At 38.0% G+C, this 20,430-nt stretch overlaps 3 protein-coding genes across 11 annotated transcripts in view; 2 read left to right on the top strand and 1 right to left on the bottom strand.

The window, feature by feature from the left end:
• Positions 1–3,245, top strand: part of EML6 (EMAP like 6) — a 345,807-nt gene extending 342,562 nt beyond the window's left edge. For all 5 annotated transcript variants that reach the window (XM_067007573.1, XM_067007577.1, XM_067007575.1 and 2 more), the window contains one exon: positions 1,256–3,245. In XM_067007573.1, coding sequence (XP_066863674.1) covers positions 1,256–1,412 — 157 coding nt within the window. In that variant the 3' untranslated portion in view covers positions 1,413–3,245. The remainder of the gene's footprint in view (positions 1–1,255) is intronic.
• The window catches only part of RPS27A (ribosomal protein S27a), a 394,104-nt gene that overhangs the window by 132,103 nt on the left and 241,571 nt on the right, over positions 1–20,430 (top strand). The window lies entirely within an intron of this gene.
• The window catches only part of RTN4 (reticulon 4), a 69,562-nt gene continuing 52,520 nt past the window's right edge, over positions 3,389–20,430 (bottom strand). For all 5 annotated transcript variants that reach the window (XM_059078936.2, XM_059078933.2, XM_059078935.2 and 2 more), the window contains 5 exons: positions 15,089–15,227; positions 5,729–5,798; positions 5,028–5,074; positions 4,786–4,844; positions 3,389–4,395 (listed from right to left, as the gene is read on the bottom strand). In XM_059078936.2, coding sequence (XP_058934919.1) covers positions 4,353–4,395; positions 4,786–4,844; positions 5,028–5,074; positions 5,729–5,798; positions 15,089–15,227 — 358 coding nt within the window. In that variant the 3' untranslated portion in view covers positions 3,389–4,352. The remainder of the gene's footprint in view (positions 4,396–4,785; positions 4,845–5,027; positions 5,075–5,728; positions 5,799–15,088; positions 15,228–20,430) is intronic.

The raw sequence follows: 20,430 nt of genomic DNA, 5'->3' as shown, positions 1-20,430 counted from the left end.
CACCGGAGTTCTTAACATGGATCATTAATCCACAACCGAGAGAGGTTTAAAAATAGTAATACTGAGCCTCAGTCACCCCGAGAAATGAGCAGGACATATGTTACCCGATTTTACACATGGGATCAGATAAGGGGTGAAGCCGTTAGGGCCAGTGCTATTTAGTAGCAGAACCTCAACCAGCTAGCTACGTGGATTCCTGAGCCAGGGCTGCTACTGACCTTAACCACTGCTCACTGTGAAACAGGGCCATTGTCCTGTGAGGCATGGCTGGTCTTCCAGTGTTTTGGAAGGACCCCTACCAGCCTGCTCCAGAGATGACATCAGCATTTCCAAGAAGGCAGCTTTTCTCCTGTCCCTCCGCTGAGGGCGTTTCTTATTTGGAGTGTGGAGCAACAGGATGAGCTCATTCGAAGTCACTCAGCTTCTCCACATCTCAAAACGTGAATATTGGTTTCTGTTCAGCCCAGGCAGAACTCCTGGCGGGGATCAAGAAAAAATGCATGCATTCCAGATTTATTTTTAGTGGTCTGAGTGAGGTTGTGGAAAAGGCACCTGAAGAGAATTTCAGCCCACTTCCTATCCAAAAGCGCTGTGTAGAAAATGGCCCCAAAAGATGCTTTCTGATGGCCTGCCTGGGAGCACCCGTCTCCAGGCTGCTGTGCCAACCGCTGCTGGCACTTAGAGCCCTTGAGATAGTACTGACAGCAGCTCCCTGTGGGGCGCAAACACCCATTCAAAGCGGCATCCGCCAAACTGTGAACAGGCCAGCACCAGGAGACATAAGCGAACCCGTCCCCAGGAGATACGAGGGGACTCTTGATTACTAAAAAAGGCTTAGATGTCACCTTTCCAGTGCAGGGCCCCCCTGGCCTTTGCAGTCATGGGAGCCTACGGCAATCCCTGGCCCTGTGCTGAGCACCAGGAAGGGCTCTCCTACTCGAGTGGAGCTGATAAAACCTTGTCAGTAGTAACAAGAGAGATAGTGTGAAGTCAGGCTGCCAGAAGTCCTCCCGTTCAGAAGGGACACGCAGGCTGCTGAAAGAGCCAAACGAAACAAAAAACAATAGACCTTTTAAAAAAGCAACAGACCTTTAATTGGTGGCAAGATCCCTGGTTTGTTTTTTGAAATTGAAGTCAAAATGTTCACTATACCACCTGGGCTTGACTCCGGAGCAATAGGCAAAGTTGGTTTTTGTCACTTGACAAAAGCTTGATGTCCAGCCCTGCAAAATGACTGTTTGGTCTGCCTTTGCAGCGTGTTCGTGTGGCGATGCCTGGAAGTGCCAGAGTCCTCTTACTTTATTGCTGCTGCTGCCACCAGCCATCGCGGAGGCAGTGATGAGGTGCCTCCTGGCCGCCAGCTGCTAGGAAAGGCCTACGACACCGCAGGCCGTACAAGCTCCAAGTGCTAGTGAAGTGGAGTGACTGCGCCCATCGCCTGGAATCTCCAAAACCCTCAGGCCAAAAAGGAAGGTCAGTTCTAACAAGTTACCACTGCTTGCCTCTGTTCCTGAGACTAAAAACTAAACGTACTAACTACACTGACAAAGAAATCCTATCTGACAATGTAGCCCACTGACAAAATTTAAAGCCTCAGTTACCCTAACCAATATGTAGCTTTTGATTTGCATCAAAACTTTTACAAAAGATGTTTTGCTAGTATGTTTCTATATACTTTAAAAATGTTCATTTTTACAAATAAGGAAGTTGAACAGGACAGCTTAAGTTAGATTCACTGAACTAGAAATATTGATAGCCTCTGTTCTCCACATTTAGCTTTCAAAACCAAATGAGCCATGTATAAACAAGTTGAGACACTTAATTTTTTAACGTTTCATTTGCAGAGTTTTATATCCATTAAGTGCCTTTGAAAGCTTCCAGGTGTGTGGGCTGCTGTCTCCCCTCCCACAGATTGTCTCCTTTCTACATATGGTGCTAAAATGTCAAAACTGAGGAGGGCTACAGGACCCTCAGCAGACTCCTGGTCTGTCACCCAGGTCAGGTATTTAGGTCAAGGCTTCCTAAATGAAAGACATCAGTTACCTGCTTGGGAAACAGTGGCTATTTGAAGTTGAGCAGCAAAGAAACTTAAATTCAGGAGTCGGAGGGTGGGTGGGTAGAACGGGTTTTCATCATATTGAGTGCCAAACCCACAACATCCAAAACACTTCAAATAAAACAAACCTCTACTACGAAACAGAAGGGGAAAAAAAGAAAAAGCTCAAGTAGGTCCAGGAAGGTGAGCTGATTTATCTCGTTAAACCTAAAATGGTGATAACTGAGGTGACCTGAGGCTGCGCTGGGTTTACCACTCCCCGAGTGGGGTGGGCTTGGCCCCAGTGATTTGTGTCACGTGAACGACATAGGTCAAGTCTGTATTTTTAAAAACTCTCTGCGGAACAAATTCCTAAGCCCAAATAATATTTGACAACTCAAGATTATAAAACAAAATCATCTAGTTTAGAGTTCATCAGAGTTGGCTGGATGACAGAATGTGACTTGGCCAGCAAAACCAGAAGGCATCCTAAACCAGCTCCATCGTACTTGACACCTGGCCGACCGCTGACAGCGGCAAGGGCTGACGGCACGCTCAGGAAGGCAGGCTGGTGAGGGACTGGGACTCTGAGCACATACACCAATTAGTCCTTCTAGTCAGTGAACTAAAACATTCTGGATCTTGAGTCGCTGGCTATTTGCAGTTGTCAGTTTACAGGAAAGGTGAAACAAAGCATTTTCAATTAAATAGATTAACAAACATTTACCACAGAAGTGCTTCAGCATTCTAAATGGATTAGATCACTCATTAAGCTATTTTTATATGCCAATTTATTAATGCCTTACATTAATCCACTGATAGGTTGTTGGGCCCACAGTTAAGAGTCCCTGTGCAGCCCTAATTCTGTGTTCTGTAACCATGTGACTGGTGATGCTGAGTGATAACCGTGTCTGCCTATATTGTACCACTGACCTTTCATACTGATCAGATCCTGCATTGAATAACCACGTGAAGAACAATAAATTGATCAGAGGATATGTACACTATATTTAAAAAGCAATAGTGTCTGTGTGTCAAGAAGAGTTCTTAAATCTGATTTGTAAACATTTATATGGTATGGTTTTACATATGTTCATAAATACTGCACTGTATTCTGTTAAAATATTGGTGCATGTATTTATTTTCAATTATCAGAGTATAAAAAATATTTAAAAACATTTTGGTATGTGTCAAATAAATTTGATTATATAAATTGTTCTTTATGTTTTCAAAATAAATGTAGCTGTACTCTGATCTTAAAACCTTTCTGAAAGTACAAGCCACTGCACACTCGTGGAAGTGAGTCTACCACTTTGATCTGCAGCATGTGCAGAAACCAAAATACCAAACATGTTTTAAGTCTATAAGCTTTATTGATACTTCGCTTTTACAGTTCACAATGCATTCCACAGATTTAGTTCAGTACAGCTTAAACCACAATTGTATAAATCATTTTATAATTTCTTGCATAACAATGTTTGATATTTGCAAACAACACTTTTGGAAGCATTAGATTCAGTCCAGGGTTTGTGACAAAAATTAAACTACAGTAAGACTGTGTGATGAAGTTTATGTTGAGGACTTCTATTGGCAGCATGGCATCGTTTCACGTTGAAAACAGATGGTAGTGCTCCTAGAAATATATGTTCTTTTTCTAGCTTATGTGCTTTGGAACTACACACATGAAACCAACGACTGAAATATCAAGCACTGTGGGGCAGCTGGAAAGGTAGAAGGGCTAAGCTTTGTGAAACACTATATATAGATAGATATATAATCTATATTTACTTATATTGGCAATTAATATAACAGTAAAATTCACAATACACCTAGAACATACCAGCAAGGCGAGCCTTTTCACTCCTGCTTTGGTGGTATGATCTCGTCTAAACATTTCATTTCAGAAAATCTGCATCAATCTACACAGACCATACACAGTGCACAAACTGTGAAAAGGGTTATTTTTTCAGCTCCACTTTCTCTGCAATTCCCCAAATACAGCAAGACTACCTGCAACAAAGTATAATATACAGCTTCCTCAGATCTTTTTTTTATTCACCAGTGCCTCATACAGGAAAAACAAGTATGATTACTGTTTAAATCCATACATAGCAGCTTACAACACTTAAGATGATGAACACAGGGCAGTCAAGACAGGTCATTTTTCCTCAGATACTGTGTTGCTAAAATAAAGATCTGTGAAACTGCACTGCAATGTCAAGGCTTCATTCTTCCCTGACCCCCCCCCCCCCACCATGGAATCAAATGAATATCCCCTTTAAAGATAAACTCCTATTGTTAATTATTTCGGGTTTTTTCATTCTGCTTTGCGCTTCAATCCAGGGATTTTTGCTTGGATTCTACAAATGAAAAGGAGGGGGAAAAGGTTAATGTAAATATTTTGAAATTTTAATATTTTGTTTTCTGCTTCTTAAAATGTCTATCCTTCAAGAATTACTTGTACATTGCTCAGCTTATACAAGAAATAAAATCCTAAGGCTGCCAAACTATGAGCTATAATTTTGCCACCCTGGCCTTACAAATTAGACTTAAGTAAAGCCTTAAATACATATATGTACACATAGAAATTAATGATCCAAATGTTAGGAAAAAATATCTTTTGGCAACTCTGTCACTTTAGGTGTGATTGAAATTGACTACTCATTATGTCTTAAATATGAGAATACTGCGCTGTTGTCAAAGCCAGCACACCTATCCTTAGTGTTAAAAAAACGATTTTAAATACTTACTTAGCCATAGCATCTTTAACATTCTTATTTGCAAGTCCTAGATAATGATCTATTTGCGCCTGAGAGGTAGAAAGAAGTTATTAGAAAATTACCATTGCTAAAAAATCTTATTAAACATATTAAAGGCTTAAGAAACCACCACATTTCTCATTTTTATAAGGCTTTGGAAACTGACACTGATCCACTTCTAAGTTCCATATAAGAGAGTGTGCTCTGTATTCTGAAATCTGCAGTTAAATTACCTGATGCCGTTCATAAATAACAGGAACACTGAAGAGTGAAATCAGAGCTGAAAAAGGAAATACACAACCTTTAAAATAGACTGGTATGATTTAGGGAACAAATACTACAAAGCCATCAAACTGGCAGCACTCTTAAGATAGTCAGAAGCGTTCCTAATTAGGAAGTCACAAGGATCTCCTGGATGCACCTGCAGGTGGGGAGCCACCGCAGGGCAATGAAGTAACCAAGGGAGGCTGCAGGAACCATTCCTGGCTTCAAATCACATCACGCAGACTATAAAATACAGGCCTCCCTGGTCTTGGTTAGTTAGATCTATGACTGCACCATCAAATAAGGCCACCCTTGATCTGGTTTATCACTGTTAGTTGGAGTAGTCTTCAGGAAGTAAAGTGGCATTTCCATAAACAGTATCAGTATTAGCAATTTATTTAATGAGATCACAATCTCTAACCTATATCCTCCATTTTTCCTATAATATAAGGATATTCTCCACTAAAATGTCTTTAAGCTCCTTGCACACCATCTTTTTTTTTTTTGGCTGTGCTGTGTGGCATGTGAGATCTTAGTTCCCTGACCAGGGATCGAACCCATGCCCCCTGCAGTGGAAGCACAGAGTCTTAACCACTGGATGGCCAGGGATAGTCCCCGATCTTTTTTTTTTTTTAAGTAATTTTTCATTCCAATGGTTTTGTAGACTTACCCAAGATCAGTAGCGTGAGACCATTGAACAAGGCACCAACATAGGTAAAGACCCACATCAACACTGCAAACTATAAGAAAATAACATTAGCCACTTAAAAACAAAATTCAAGTAAAGTTTTTTTTAAGATTTTTTTTTGATGTGGACCATCTTTAAAGTCTTTATTGAATTTGTTACAATACTGCTTCTGTTTTATTTATATTTTTGGCCAGGAGGCATGTGGGATCTTAGCTCCACCGCCCAGGTAGCAAACCACCCGCACCCCCTGCATTGGTAGGCAAAGTCTTAACCACTGGACCGCCAGGGAAGTCCCCAAGTAAAGTTTCTTAATTAAGCCTTCAAATAAAAGCAACCCATCTAAATGCCAAACTAATAGAGGCATACTCCTTGGACACTTGGTAAAATAATATGGGTATTTCACTTCTAAGTTGCCAGTCTCCATTCAGTAATTTCTGAATCTAATTAAAACAATTAGTAGAGTCAATTCATTTTTCTCTGGACTGCACTACCAAATAGTTGATTCTGTTTTCTCTGAGATCAGAAAACATACCAAAGGTACATCACCTATAGCACTTAGCTTCTAAATGGCAAGACTGGAAAGCTATCATGAGAATTAGCTATTAAAACTGATTTTAAAGTACTAACAAGTGATTCAAGATCTGTATGAGCTGAATAATTTAGACATTAAAATATCATACATCTGAATAAGCAGTAATGGTGCAGGAAGACTTACTATCAGGGAGACTAGGTTTCAGGTACCAAAAATATGAGCTCTAGCATTTTATTAAGGATCAGAGGCACTGTCTCTCCAGTGATACATGTTTAACAGCCAATGAGGACCCCTTGGAATGAGGACTCCTCTAACTTTTATACCTATTAATAAAATTGACCGTTATTATTCTTTTAGCCACTGCCTTCTTTATTTAGCAAACACTAATCCAGTTCTTACCATATTAGTGCCAGGCACTGTTTTAAATGCTTTACAAATACAAACTCATTTATTCCTCCTAATAACTTTATAAGGTAGGCACTGCTATCATTACCACAGCAGATGCAGACACTAAAAAAATAGAGTATAGTAACTTGCCCAAGTTGGTAATACTTCACTCATATATCATATTTCACTGTCCCCTGCAGGGGACTGGGGACTGCAGTGAACTGACTAAACTCTCCTATTTTAGTAATCTAGTCTCAAAATCTGGGATTTTTTTTTAATCATTAAATACAGCAGTTTGGGAAAGGCCTTGTTTCCAAAAAGTGATTTCATTTTGAGAAGTCCTTTATTTCCTCCCCATACGTTAGTTTACTCATGAATGGTTGAAAAAGAGGATTTCAAAGTTTTCTTCCAGTTCTTGGTGACATCATATAGTAAAAACTCAATGCCATGTTCAGAAAAGTTCCTGAAGACTTTATAAACACAAAGTCTGTCTGGATTTTATTAAACATTCAGCAGGAGCAGTTCCTTTGCTTCCTATTAAGAGCCTTCATGTGTCTGTCTGGCAATCTCTCTGCCATATTTAGTAGGTCACAAACACCACCATGATGCCACCGTCTACAACAACTATTTAGGTACCAATAGCAAAGTATATATGAAAAGAAGAGGAGGAGAGAGGAGTTAGCACATCCATCATCTAAAGCAGGGATCAGCAAACTTTTTCTGTAAAGAAAGACAGTAAGATAATAAACATTTTTGGTTTTGTGGGCCACAAGGGATCTCTGTCACATATTCTTTGAATATTATCCTTTAAAAACATAAAAACTATTCCTAGCTCCCAGGCTGTACAAAAACAGGCCATGGGCCAGACAGACAGTAGTTTGCTAACCCTCATCTAAAGCATATCTTTGTCCATGTGTTCATTCACTCAACAAAATCTGATTGAATGCCTACTATGAGCTGGGTACTGAGCAGTAATTGAAGTAGTCAGATATTTACTGCAGGTTATTAGGAAGACACTTCGGATTCCTGCAGGAACTGTCAGTTCTACAAAGAGCAACACTCTGCTTACCCCTACAACTGAATTTACTGTTCAAGTGAGCAAATATCAAGCCTTCTTAACACTCATCAATTGAAAATCAAAAATTAAATGCTGCCCTGGTCTTTGCAACCACTATGAAACCACTGATAGAATGGTTTGAAGCATGACCCCAGTTAGCAAGCCTTTTCCCTCTCACATAGTTTTAGACTCCTATTGCAAAAGCTAAATATAACTGCTGTGCTTGAGCAAGTTTACCATAGAGCAACAGAGCTATTTTCATCCATCACCATCCACAAGTCGACAGGGAAGAGTCGACCGTCTACATTTTAGAAGAAATTGCTTTAGCAATAAAGACACCCTTACCATGACAAAATTCAGAAACTAACACACGAGCTAGAAATAAGTCCTAATTTGGTCATTAAGTCACCGACAAGGCTACACTCCAAAGCCACAAATAAAGAAACCCAAGACCTCACACCTAGGTGATCTAAGGGGCTCAAATATCACTAGACTTGCCTCTTGGAGGACACTCTTCCTAAAAGCCAGATTATCCAGACACAAAGAGGAACGGAGGGAGGCTTCGAAGGTCTATGGGGCCAGGCAGGTGACATAAACACATGAGGGAGCCTTGGTAAGGACTAAGGCAGATATGTGCATTCTCCCTCTAAAGTAGCACACACAATCCAGCTCCAGAGACTGTTGCCAAGCAAGTATTCCAGGCTAATGTTGCCAAATTTTCCCATTTAAAGAGAGAGACCAGAAATTCACATTTTTATGTTCTATCACAGAATTTTTAAATGTTGCGGCTAAGTTTGGAGAAAATTTAACATTTCAGGGGCCCAAAACGAAAATATTGGGTAAGGGTTTCCAGAGAACACACCATCAGAAGAGAAAGGAGTTAAGAACCGGCATCTAACAATTGCACAATTACTAAAACTGTCAATAACAACAGCAGCTAACAAATTTTTGAACATACATTAGGTCAGTTAATCTCATCATAAACCCAAAAGTTAAATACTGTTATTATCCCCATAGAAGAGAAAACCAAGACACAGAAAGATTAAGCAAGTTGCCAGACTAGAGGTGACAGTGATCTCAGGTTTATCTGACTCCAGAATCTCTGCTCTGCTATATAGTAAAACCATTTACAGAGTAATCATTTATTAATGGTCATGAATGTGCATGCTATTACAAAGAGGCAGGGAAAAGGTCAATTAACACTTTAAACCTACAAATTCTATCCTCTTCTATGGCAAATTCTTGGCAACACTGCAGCCAATGCATATTAATTGAGGAAGTCAAAGGCTCATCTCTCTTTAGGCACTAATGAGACTGGAGGAAAGAGGGGCAAAGTACAATGGAGGTCTAGTAAATACTTACGGAAGAGGGCAAGGGCCATGTCTTGTTTGTCTTTTGCCCAGGGGAAAAGGGAATTCGATTTAAGTGCATATCACATACATATCTCACTGAAAAGCTCTGCAGATTTTTTTATTAGATGATGTCTCCTTGGGGTGGGAAGGCATTTTTAAGGAAAATGGGAGGAGGGTGTTTAACATAATTTCAGAAATTACTTTAGCAATTCTGACATTTTCAAACTTTTTCTGAAGTTTTAAACACTGATAATCATTTGACTTTTGACATCTTCAGCCTCATTCATTAGTTATCACATTTTCCCCAGCCCATTTCCTGTCTAATTTTTCTGTGGGCCAAAGAAACCAGAAAGGAAACTGTCAAAATGTGTATGTTAATGCCTAGGAGCCTGAGGGCTAGATTTTAATGTTCTTTTGGGTCAGCTATTTCTGGAATTCAGGCCTTTTTTGCTCACTTTCAGATTTCAGACTGAATTCTGGAACATTATGGTTACCTGATGATCAGACAACCATAGCTAAAAATTTTCTTATAATTTTAACATGTATTTTCACTGCAAGTCACAGAACTACTGTCATAAAGAATCCAGTCTTTATGATGGAAAAATAAGAACCTCTGCCGAAAACACCTAGTCTTAGGATCTAGTAAATAAGAGTATTAGACTTTTTCTTGGGATTTGAGGTTTCAAAAGGCAGAACCCCCTAATAAAGCTGAGCCTTACTCAAGAAGTCCCAAAGCTGAGCCCAGTGGAGACTGTCACATGCTTTTCTTTTATAATAAAAGGGGTGCAGAAGTAAGCGTAGGGGGAAAACTATAGCCGAGGGTTTACAGCTTAAAGGCATAACTTTTAAAAACAGTGTTCTCCAAGCAGTGTCCTTAGAAAAATTAAATCACAATTTCAGGGGATGGGACCCCCCCAGTCCTTCCCCTTCCCAAGTATTATTTTATAGCTTCCGAGTGATTCCAATGTGCAGCCAAGACTGAGAACCATTGTTTTAAAACAAGAGCCCCTTTCAAAGACAGCTTACACAGAAGGTCAATCACAGAAATGGAATTAAACCTTAACTAGGTGGTTTAAATTTGTTCAACTATCTTATACTAGTTTTCTGGTGGTAATGGGTTATTTTAACACAGTTGACGAGTATCACTAGGTAAAGAAAGTTATCTAGGCTCTTCTGGACTTCTCAGAGACTAATAGTGATATACACTAGGCTCGTCAATAAAAGGACACATACACAGCTTTCACAGCTTAATTTTGCTAGAGAACACTCCTCTACTTCCCTTTCCATTCATTCTCCTCCCCTTACCTTATGTCTGGCATGCAACATAACAAACCCACTTTAAAACAAATCCTGAGGATTTGATCAAACATTTGCCTGTGGTAAAATTTTACACTAATGTTTGAAATAAATCCTACTGGAGGAATTAGAAATATTTTTTCAGTGATTTTGCCCATAATATTTGACTAGAATTAATCTTTTGGGAAGTGGATTGTTGCTCAAACTATGGACAGCTGAAATCTTTTCTAGGATTTAGAAGCTTGCAGGTAACTGCAAAGAAGCAAAACAAATGGAATAATTACAGTTGACCTTTGAACACAAGAGTCTGAACTACACAGGTCCACTTGTCAGCATATTTTTTTAATAGTAAATACTACAGTACTACACAATCCACAGTTGGTTGAATCCATGAATATGGAAGCAGGGATACCAGAGGAACTGCAGATACACAGGAGCCTTGGATAAGGAGGAACTGGGGGTATGGAGAGCCAACTATAAACTACATGGATTTTCAACTGTGAGGAGGGTCACTGCTCCTAATCCCCAAATTGTTTAAGGGCCAACTGTACACAAGAATGTAAAAGGAGAAATCTGCAGAACATGTCTTATTTTTATTTGTCCAAGTCAACCACCAAAAAGAGATCTAGACCAGGCACAAATGATGAACCACCACCTCACATCAAATCTTTTCCAACAGGCCTGATGAACCTTGGGGTTTGGTTATTTCTTTAGACTAATGTATAGAATAGCCTCTCTCTCACAGCACCAAAAAAACGATAATAAGCAAAGAGGAGAAAAATTTCACATGCTAAGAATAGTGGCTCTATATTTTTTAACTTCTGAGGAAGAAGGTTTCAAATAAAAGTAGTGGTGATTATGACCCAGAATCTCGAAATGTAGATTATATAAATTTGAGGGCATGAAATACGTATAAAGACAGTGAGTTAGGGAGAAACCTCTTTCAAATTTTAAAAAGCTATTATTTTTAAAAAGCCACAGAGCTTGATACAATGTCAATTTTCTAAATGAAAAAAGATTTTAAAATGAGACAAATTCCCGCTGCATTTTCTTGAAATCAGGGTGGTTTCCATTTTCCTAGCTATGAACCATATGATAAAAGTAATCCCAATCAAAAGCTGGATCCTATAAAAATTTTAAAAACGCTGTTATTTAACAAGATCACAAATTCATCTGGAAACTGGAGAGACTGGGGCTAATTATTAGCAAACTTTTCAAATTTAAAATCTGAATATAAGGAAATAAAATCAGTTTAACAGAACAAATTGATTTTTCCTTTACATTAAAAATGTGAAAGAGGGCTTCCCTGGTGGCGCAGTGGTTGAGAATCCGCCTGCCGATGCAGGAGACACGGGTTCGTGCCCTGGTCCGGGAAGATCCCACATGCCGCGGAGCAACTAAGCCCGTGAGCCATGGCCGCTAGGCCTGCGTGTCCGGAGCCTGTGCTCCGCAACGGGAGAGGCCACAACAGTGAGAGGCCCGCATACCGCAAAAAAAAAAAAAAAAAAAAAAAAAAAAAAAAAAAAAAATGTGAAAGAAAAAAAAACCCTGCAAAACCCATTTTTCCTTGCTTTAGGGAGGAAGAATATGATTCTCCTGCCAACTGCTATAGCAAAAAGTAGCAGAGTTAAGAGGGAAAATAATTTTCTTTTTAAAAATGCTCTCTATATGAACAAAAACTATGGGGGATAAGAGTAGCAAATGCTCAAGGAACTCTCTCTAGAAAAAGAATACTATTAAGTCATTTTGAAAAGAGACAAGTTTTTTCTTCTCAGCTTTTTCCAATTAAGACATATTAAGCAAGTATCCTATGTTTCTATAATACCCTTAATTCAGTGAAAAGAAATGAAATCTATACTACTCACACACAATGACATAAGGTTTAAAAGTCCCCCCATGAAGAATCACAAAGAACCACAAAGTTTATCTAGGAAGACCCTTCGTGTATATTATCAGAGGGTTTTGCATTGGGAGAATAAGACTAACTAACACCCTACCTTATTCTTTGCCTCAACAGATTTTGAGACCTAAATGGAGAAAGTTCATTCTAAGTGTTAATATGTTGAAACAACTGTTATTTATTTGGAGCCCTGAATGAATTGCCATCTGGAGAAGTCACCAAGCAGCTTTCCTTGAGCTCTGGGCTTGCCAAAAACACTACTCGGGAAAACCATTCCAAAAAACTTAATAAAAAAATAAGTTCTAAACTTAATAAAAAACGAAGTTTGGGGCTTCCCTGGTGGTGCAGTGGTTGGGAGTCCGCCTGCCGATGCAGGAGACACGGGTTCGTGCCCTGGTCTGGGAGGATCCCGCATGCCGCAGAGCGGCTGGGCCCGTGAGCCATGGCTGCTGGGCCTGCGCGTCCGGAGCCTGTGCTCCGCAGCGGGAGAGACCACAGCAGTGAGGCCCGCATACCGCAAAAAACAACAACAAAAAAGTTTTTTTAAACTTAGTTTAAACTTAATAAGTTTTATTTTTCTCTTTTCTAATCCTTAAGGAGAAAAAGTAGTAAACTACACTTCTAATGCAACTCTTTTCTCCCCCAATATTAAGAAACAAAGAATGTTTTAAAAATATAAGAAAAACTCATAAAAATAAAGCATTCCAGAAAGTAACCTATCTCGTTATGTGCCACTTCCCGTTATTTTCAAATTAGCAAAATCACTCAAGGCAAGAATTTACCAAGTTGTTTCTCTCATTTATGCTAGCTTCCTCATAAAATTGTTTTAAAAAAACAAACAAAAACCCAAGGTAATTTTCAAAAGAAAATTTTAAAATGAGATTTAACAGCAAAAAGAAATTATCTCATAAATGTAATTTATTAGTAAAATTTCCTCATATTCTATTTTCAAATACCTGTGCAAATCAGATTTTAAAGGCTTTCTAAAGTATTTAATCAGTCCTCCTCTAACATTTTCTCACTTCCTTAGCCTTTGCAAATATTGCCAAACCTACATAACTGTCTACACAGAGGACTGTGTATAGATGACAATAAATTCTGAAAGAACAAATAAGTTTTCAACTAATTAAAGACAAGGGGAAACTTTAAACTGTAATTTGTAAAAACTGGAATACAATGAAGGAATCATTTCCAGATCAATTAGTTTTCTTTTTAAACAGATATTTTCAAGAATGCCTCTTCTCTCAAGAAAAATGTTAACTAGACATACATATAGCTACCTTCACTGCTATATGCTGCAAACATGATGACTTTTAGTTTATTTTTGTTGCAGTTTTTATTAAGTCTATGAAAACAGTGACTCCTCAATCAAGTTTCATGATGCCTTTGTTTGAAGTCAGCCCTCCCCCAACAACTTTTGACTGCCAAATTCAGAGATGGCCCTTTGCTGTTTGAAGCTCTGTTATCACTATTTACAGTGTTTCTTCTCAGTCAACTCCTACCCACACAACCCTTCATCTTAAACTGCACTAGTACCTTCCCCTCAATAATTTTTCAAACATGTTCTACCCGAGCACTCAAGCTATATATTGTGAATACCACTTCAAGAAACAGGAGCTGGTTTCTTCTAGGACCCAGGTGTACAAGGTTCTATTTGATTTACTCCCAAATATTATTTGTTCCCTTTTGAAACTAATCAAACATCCCAAAAGACATAACTATGATCTTTTTATTTACAGACTGACATCAGATCATTTCAAAGCACTACTACAGAATGAGTCACTAAATGCAAGCAATCTACACAAAAGAGATAATAATAAAAGGAAACTAAATTATTTACCATTAATATTATTAGTAACGGATGTTCCAAGCCTTAATAAACTGCGAGAAGCACACAGCTGAAAATAATGTCCATTTACTGGCCTATTAAGGTTAACATATTTGTCAAAAGCATTTTGAGCATAAACCTATTCTGACCAGTTCGGAAATTGTTTCACTGAATCTAAAGACACAATCATCCAACTGCCATGACATCCTTGGTTTGCACAGTAAATTGCAAACTTGAACATATCTATTGGAAAAGAGAAATTATGGTAATTACTACCATAGTACATTTCTACCCAGGCTTAGATTGGAAACAAGTCCGTCTTAAGTCACAGGCAATAATACACACAACACAAACGGCAGGTTCCACATAAAGGAAAAGCACTAAAGTCCCAGTGCTTGGGGTTCACATTACGTGACGAGTTTAGTGCTCACTTTAAATCAGTCTGAACTTTGGGGAGCTTACTTGCAAGGTGAGACTCTAACAGCTGTTATGTAGCAAGATCCAAAAACTAAAAATTCCAAAGTTTACCAACTGGTGATTAGTCGAAGTGTTTCAGAATATTAAAGTTTTTCCAGAATAAAGATCCCAAGAAAGTATAAAAAATATGAAATAGCTTATATGTATGTATGAATCACACACAAGCTAAGAAATTAAGTGCTAGACTCTAAAACAAAGTCAAGCACATGAAATCATATCTGGTAATAACTCTTAGATAATCTTTATTCTTACAATCAAAACTCTCTTTAATCTTCTCACTTTTAATCCTTATGATTTCCAAAAGTATGAATTTATAAAATTTTCCTTTAAAAAGGAATTGTCTTTCCTCCATCTTAAATATTTGATCAGATTCTGAATTTTGGAACCCAAGTTTACAGTAATGATTTCATTAAATCTTTATCATTTACTTTAATATAGAAAATAGAATTTTACTCTCTTAACTCTGATATTAAATTCTGGGCATGCCAAAAAATGGAAAGCAAGTAAATTTACCTTCAGAGAATCAACTAAATCATCAACTAAGAAGAGGCGTCTGAGTTCTTTTATCGTGCAGTTCACATGGCCAAGAGCAGAATTACTGTACTTCTGAACCAACTCCTCAGATATAGCAACTTCAGATTCCAAATACGCCCTAGAAAACAAAACACATCATAACTGTCACTGACTGGATGATTTTCCATGGATGTCTGTCAATCAGCAAATATGTATCTGTAAAAGAGGACATTAGTAAAATATTTTACTATGGAAGCCTACTCTTTCCAAATTAAGTACAATGTAAAAACTCACCAAGCATGGGGTATTTCATTGATTATGCGGGTATAGAAAACAAGCATACGCTTTGAAATTGGACCTATCTGAGCTTGAATCTTAAGCTCTGCCACTTACCTGGCTGTGTAATTTTTAAAGTTATTTAGTCATCCCTCTAACCTCAGTTTCCTCACTTATAACAATGGAGATTATCTTGAGATTTCAATGAGTAAAGTGCTTAATGCAATCAGGCACAAAGAAGCACACAATAAATGGTAGTTATTATTATGGATTTGTTTTTTTCAGGAGGACATAATGTTGTTATGTCATCAAGTTTTCCTAACAAAACTTCTACTCATTTCCAAATACTATACTCTCTCAGCCTAACCTTTAGGGGAAACTATCCAATAAGTCAAGCCTCCAATTGTGAAACGGCTGCCAAAAGTCAATCTGAGTAAAACACAATTGTTACTGTCCATTTAGATGCCCCAATCTATACTGAAATACAGCTGGAATTGTTAAAATTTAAGAAGACAACTGTATGATGAAAAATCTGAGAGTGAAATTAAGAAAACACTCCCATTTACCATTGCAACAAAAAGAATAAAATATCTAGGAATAAACCTACCTAAGGAGACAAAAGACTTGTATGCAGAAAACTATAAGACACTGATGAAAGAAATTAAAGATGATACAAATAGGTGGAGAAATATACCATGTTCTTGGATTGGAAGAACATTGTGAAAATGACTCTACTACCCAAAGCAATCTACAGATTCAATGCTATCCCTATCAAATTACCACTTGCATTTTTTACAGAACTAGAACAAAACATTTCACAATTTGTATGGAAACACAAAAGACCCCAAATAGCCAAAGCAATCTTGACAACGAAAAATGGAGCTGGAGGAATCAGGCTCCCTGACTTCAGACTATACTACAAGGCTACAGTAATCAAGACAGTATGGTACTGGCACAAAAACAGAAATATAGATCAATGGAACAGGATAGAAAGTTCAGAGATAAACCCACACACATATGGTCACCTTATCTTTGATAAAGGAGGGAAGGATATACAGTGGAGAAAAGACAGCCTCTTCAATAAGTGGTGCTGGGAAAACTGGACAGCTACATGTAAAAGTATGAAATTAGAACACTCCCTAACACCACACACAAAAATAAACTCAAAATGGGTTAAAGACCTAAATGTAAGGCCAGACACTATCAAACTCTTAGAGGAAAACATAGGCAGAACACTCTATGACATAAATCACTGCAAGATCCTTTTTGACCCATCTCCTAGAGAAATGGAAATAAAAACAAAAATAAACAAATGGGACCTAATGAAACTTAAAAGCTTTTGCACAGCAAAGGATACCATAAACAAGACCAAAAGACAACCCTCAGAATGGGAGAAAATATTTGCAAATGAAGCAACTGACAAAGGATTAATCTCCAAAATTTATAAGCAACTCATGCAGCTCAATAACAAAAAAACAAACAACCCAATCCAAAAATGGGCAGAACTAAATAGACATTTCTCCAAAGAAGATATACAGATTGCCAACAAACACATGAAAGAATGCTCAACATCATTAATCATTAGAGAAATGCAAATCAAAACTACGATGAGATATCATCTCACACCGGTCAGATTGGCCATCATCAAAAACTCTAGAAACAATAAATGCTGGAGAGGGTGTGGAGAAAAGGGAACCCTCTTGCACTGCTGGTGGGAATGTAAATTGACATAGCCACTATGGAGAACAGTATGGAGGTTCCTTAAAAAACTACAAATAGAACTACCATACGACCCAGCAATCCCACTACTGGGCATATACCCTGAGAAAACCATAATTCAAAAAGAGTCATGTACCAAAATGTTCATTGCAGCTCTATTTACGATAGCCAGGACATGGAAGCAACCTAAGTGTCCATCATCAGATGAATGGATAAAGAAGATGTGGCACATATATACAATGGAATATTACTCAGCCATAAAAAGAAATGAAACTGAGTTATTTGTAATGAGGTGGATAGACCTGGAGTCTGTCATACAGAGTGAAGTAAGTCAGAGGGAGAAAAACAAATACCGTATGCTAACACATATATATGGACTCTAAGGAAAAAAAAAAAGTCATGAAGAGATTAGTGGTAGGACGGGAATAAAACACAGACTTACTAGAGCATGGACTTGAGGATGTGTGGAGGGGGAAGGGTAAGCTGTGACGAAGTGAGAGAGTGGCAGGGACATATATACACTACCAAATGTAAATTAGATAGCTAGTGGGAAGCTGCCGCATAGCACAGAGAGATCACCTCTGTGCTTTGTAACCACCTAGAGGGGTGGGATAGGGAGAGTGGGAGAGAGGGTGATGCAAGAGGGAAGAGATATGGGAACATATGTATATGTATAACTGATTAACTTTGTTGCAAAGCAAAAACTAACACACTATTGTAAAACAGTTATACTCCAATAAAGATGTTAAAAAAAAAAAAGAACACAACTGTAATGGGGGGGGGGAGTCAAGTAGGCAGGAATGCGAGGTATTGTTTCATTAGTGACTGTTTCAAAGAAGCCATTTATCTTAGAGCAATCAGAAGTGCTAAGGATTCTCTCTTATCAGTTGGAAGCAACTCTTTACCCAGTCCCTCCTCAAAAATTCCCCATATCCGTGGACCCTAGTTACACTGGAAATTACGGTCCTCTTTGATAACTCCTTGTCTCATAGTTTTACCCCTGAAATATGCCCCAAATGTGCCTCCTCGTTTTCATTCGCTATACCATCACTATAGTTTAAGTGCTCATTATTTAAAAACTGGAATAGTCCATCAGTGTCCAAACCAGTCTCTAATCTATCTTCTGATTCACTCCTTCAGCCAATGCCAGATTCGTTTTATTTGAGCTATACTAGATAGTGCTATTTAGGTTGAACTCAAGTGGGAATTAGGAGACATGCTACCACCTAGCTATGTAACCTTGCGAAAGGCATTGAACTTCTTTGGGTCATGCTTCCAACTCAACAAAATATAAAAAACAGACTTCCTGAATCCATTCGGACTCAAACATTCTAAGATTCTATGGTTCCAACTTTTCAACCACAGCCCTCCTAAATCATTCCAACCTTATTTCTCACTACAGTGCTATAGCTCCAACTTGAGCCATTCACCAAACATTTTTCATCTTAATGTGAAGTTTTATCCCTCATACTGTGTTCCCAATCCACAGTGCTCTCCTCTCACCTCTGGAGATAGCACACCGTCAGTCAGCACCATCTCAAATTCCATCCATACATGATGCCTCTCCCGACCCTACTATATAACTCTAACAGTGCTTTCTTTTGTATTATTCTTATAGTAATTACCATATCCAGCCCTGAAATATAAACATGTGTATACTTGTATATTTTTTTCTACTAGAGTATAAACTGTCAAGGACTAGGAATATATCTTCATTAGTACAATGTCTAGCATAGGACGCTTGTTATTTGTTAGCCAACAAATAGCAAGTTATTATTATCAAGTTAAAAACGGTCAAACATTCACACCCCTACCCTTAAATCAGCAAAAATTTATTTATGCAGCTTTAAGAAATATAGAAAAGTGGCTGATACGACTTTAGGTGGTATTCTGCTTCTCTGTACCACTGCTTTTGTTCTTGCTGAAGACAAGATGCCTGGCCAGCAGGCCACAAAGGCAGCACTCTCCATTAATGACACCCTATGGACATTTACATTCATTCAACTGGCATTTATGTGATATTAATGCAATGCCAGCACAGTCGTCACTATTCTGCAATGACCACAGGTTATTACATAAGAACTGTATGATATTAACTTTACTAATGTGACTGGAGAACTTGGAAAACTGTCCAAAAGGCTTATTAAATTGGCATGTTGGCTGAATTTACTTTATAATAACCATAAAAGGCCTTTGAGCTAAGGACAGCGTTTCTAAGGAAATAAAGAATAAAGAAATCACTAGTTTCTTCTAAAAGTCTTCTTTAAAAATCAAACAATATGTAAAATTTATAGATAATTTAGAATTGTTGGCTTGACAATGTTTTTATATATTTCAGTGTAACTAATTAAAAATCATATTCCTTTATGATTTATGGCATGATGTAACTCTGCTATTTTGAAGTTGCAATTTCAAGTTACTGAATTCAAAGTTTGTTTCCCCGTCTGTAAAATGCAGTAGTATCTATTCTCATAGAGTTTCATGAACACTGGGAGCCTGAAATTAGGATAGTAGTGGTGTTAACTGATAGAAATGGACAAGTCTGAGATAAAAGACTCATTTAAAGACATGATGAATTAGTGGCTGTAGGGGGCTGGGTGGGGAGTGACCGCGAGAGGTACTGATGCAGAGTGTCTTTTGGGTATGATGAAAATGTCTGGAATGAGATGGTGACAGCTGTACAGTTCAGTGAATATACTGAAAACCACTTAATTTTATAGTATGTGAATTATACTTATCTCAATTTTTAAAGGGAGGTGAGGGTGGGGAACGTGATGAGTATGAAGTGAGGGCAGAAGACCCAAGCTGAGGTGCATCCACCCCATTAGCAATTGGAAAGATAGTGCTACTTGTCAAAATAAGGTAAGAAGATGATGGTTTAGAGACAAGGAGATGCTGAAATAAAGGAGCTATCCAAAGGATAACACAAAAATAATACCTTACGGAAAGAGAAGAAGAAACTAGATAGAGAAGGAATTGTAAGAAAAGACATAGACATGATGAGGAAGCATAACAGAAAAACATTAACATACTATTGGAAAGAAAGGTATTTCTAATATCAGATAGCATAAAAAGTAAGCAATAAAGAAAATATAACTCTCACCAATCCCAAACATGTTAAAAAGATACAGTTTCCATAAAAGTAAAATTAGGTAACCAATACCTACTTCTAATAAATAAATATTACTAACAAGTAGTAGAGTTAGGCGAATGATACATAAACCCAGTATTTTCCATCATGAGCCTATGAAATGACTGTTAGGAAATCTCAAAAGCAGATGTTTTTGGTATAGGTTTTCAGCAAACATTTGCAATTATCTTTTAGCAGTAAAAAATGCATGCCTGTA

Source organism: Kogia breviceps, chromosome 11, assembly GCF_026419965.1.
Source record: "Kogia breviceps isolate mKogBre1 chromosome 11, mKogBre1 haplotype 1, whole genome shotgun sequence".
Taxonomy (NCBI): Eukaryota; Metazoa; Chordata; class Mammalia; order Artiodactyla; family Physeteridae; genus Kogia; species Kogia breviceps.
This window is presented reverse-complemented; position numbering and strand designations above follow the sequence as displayed.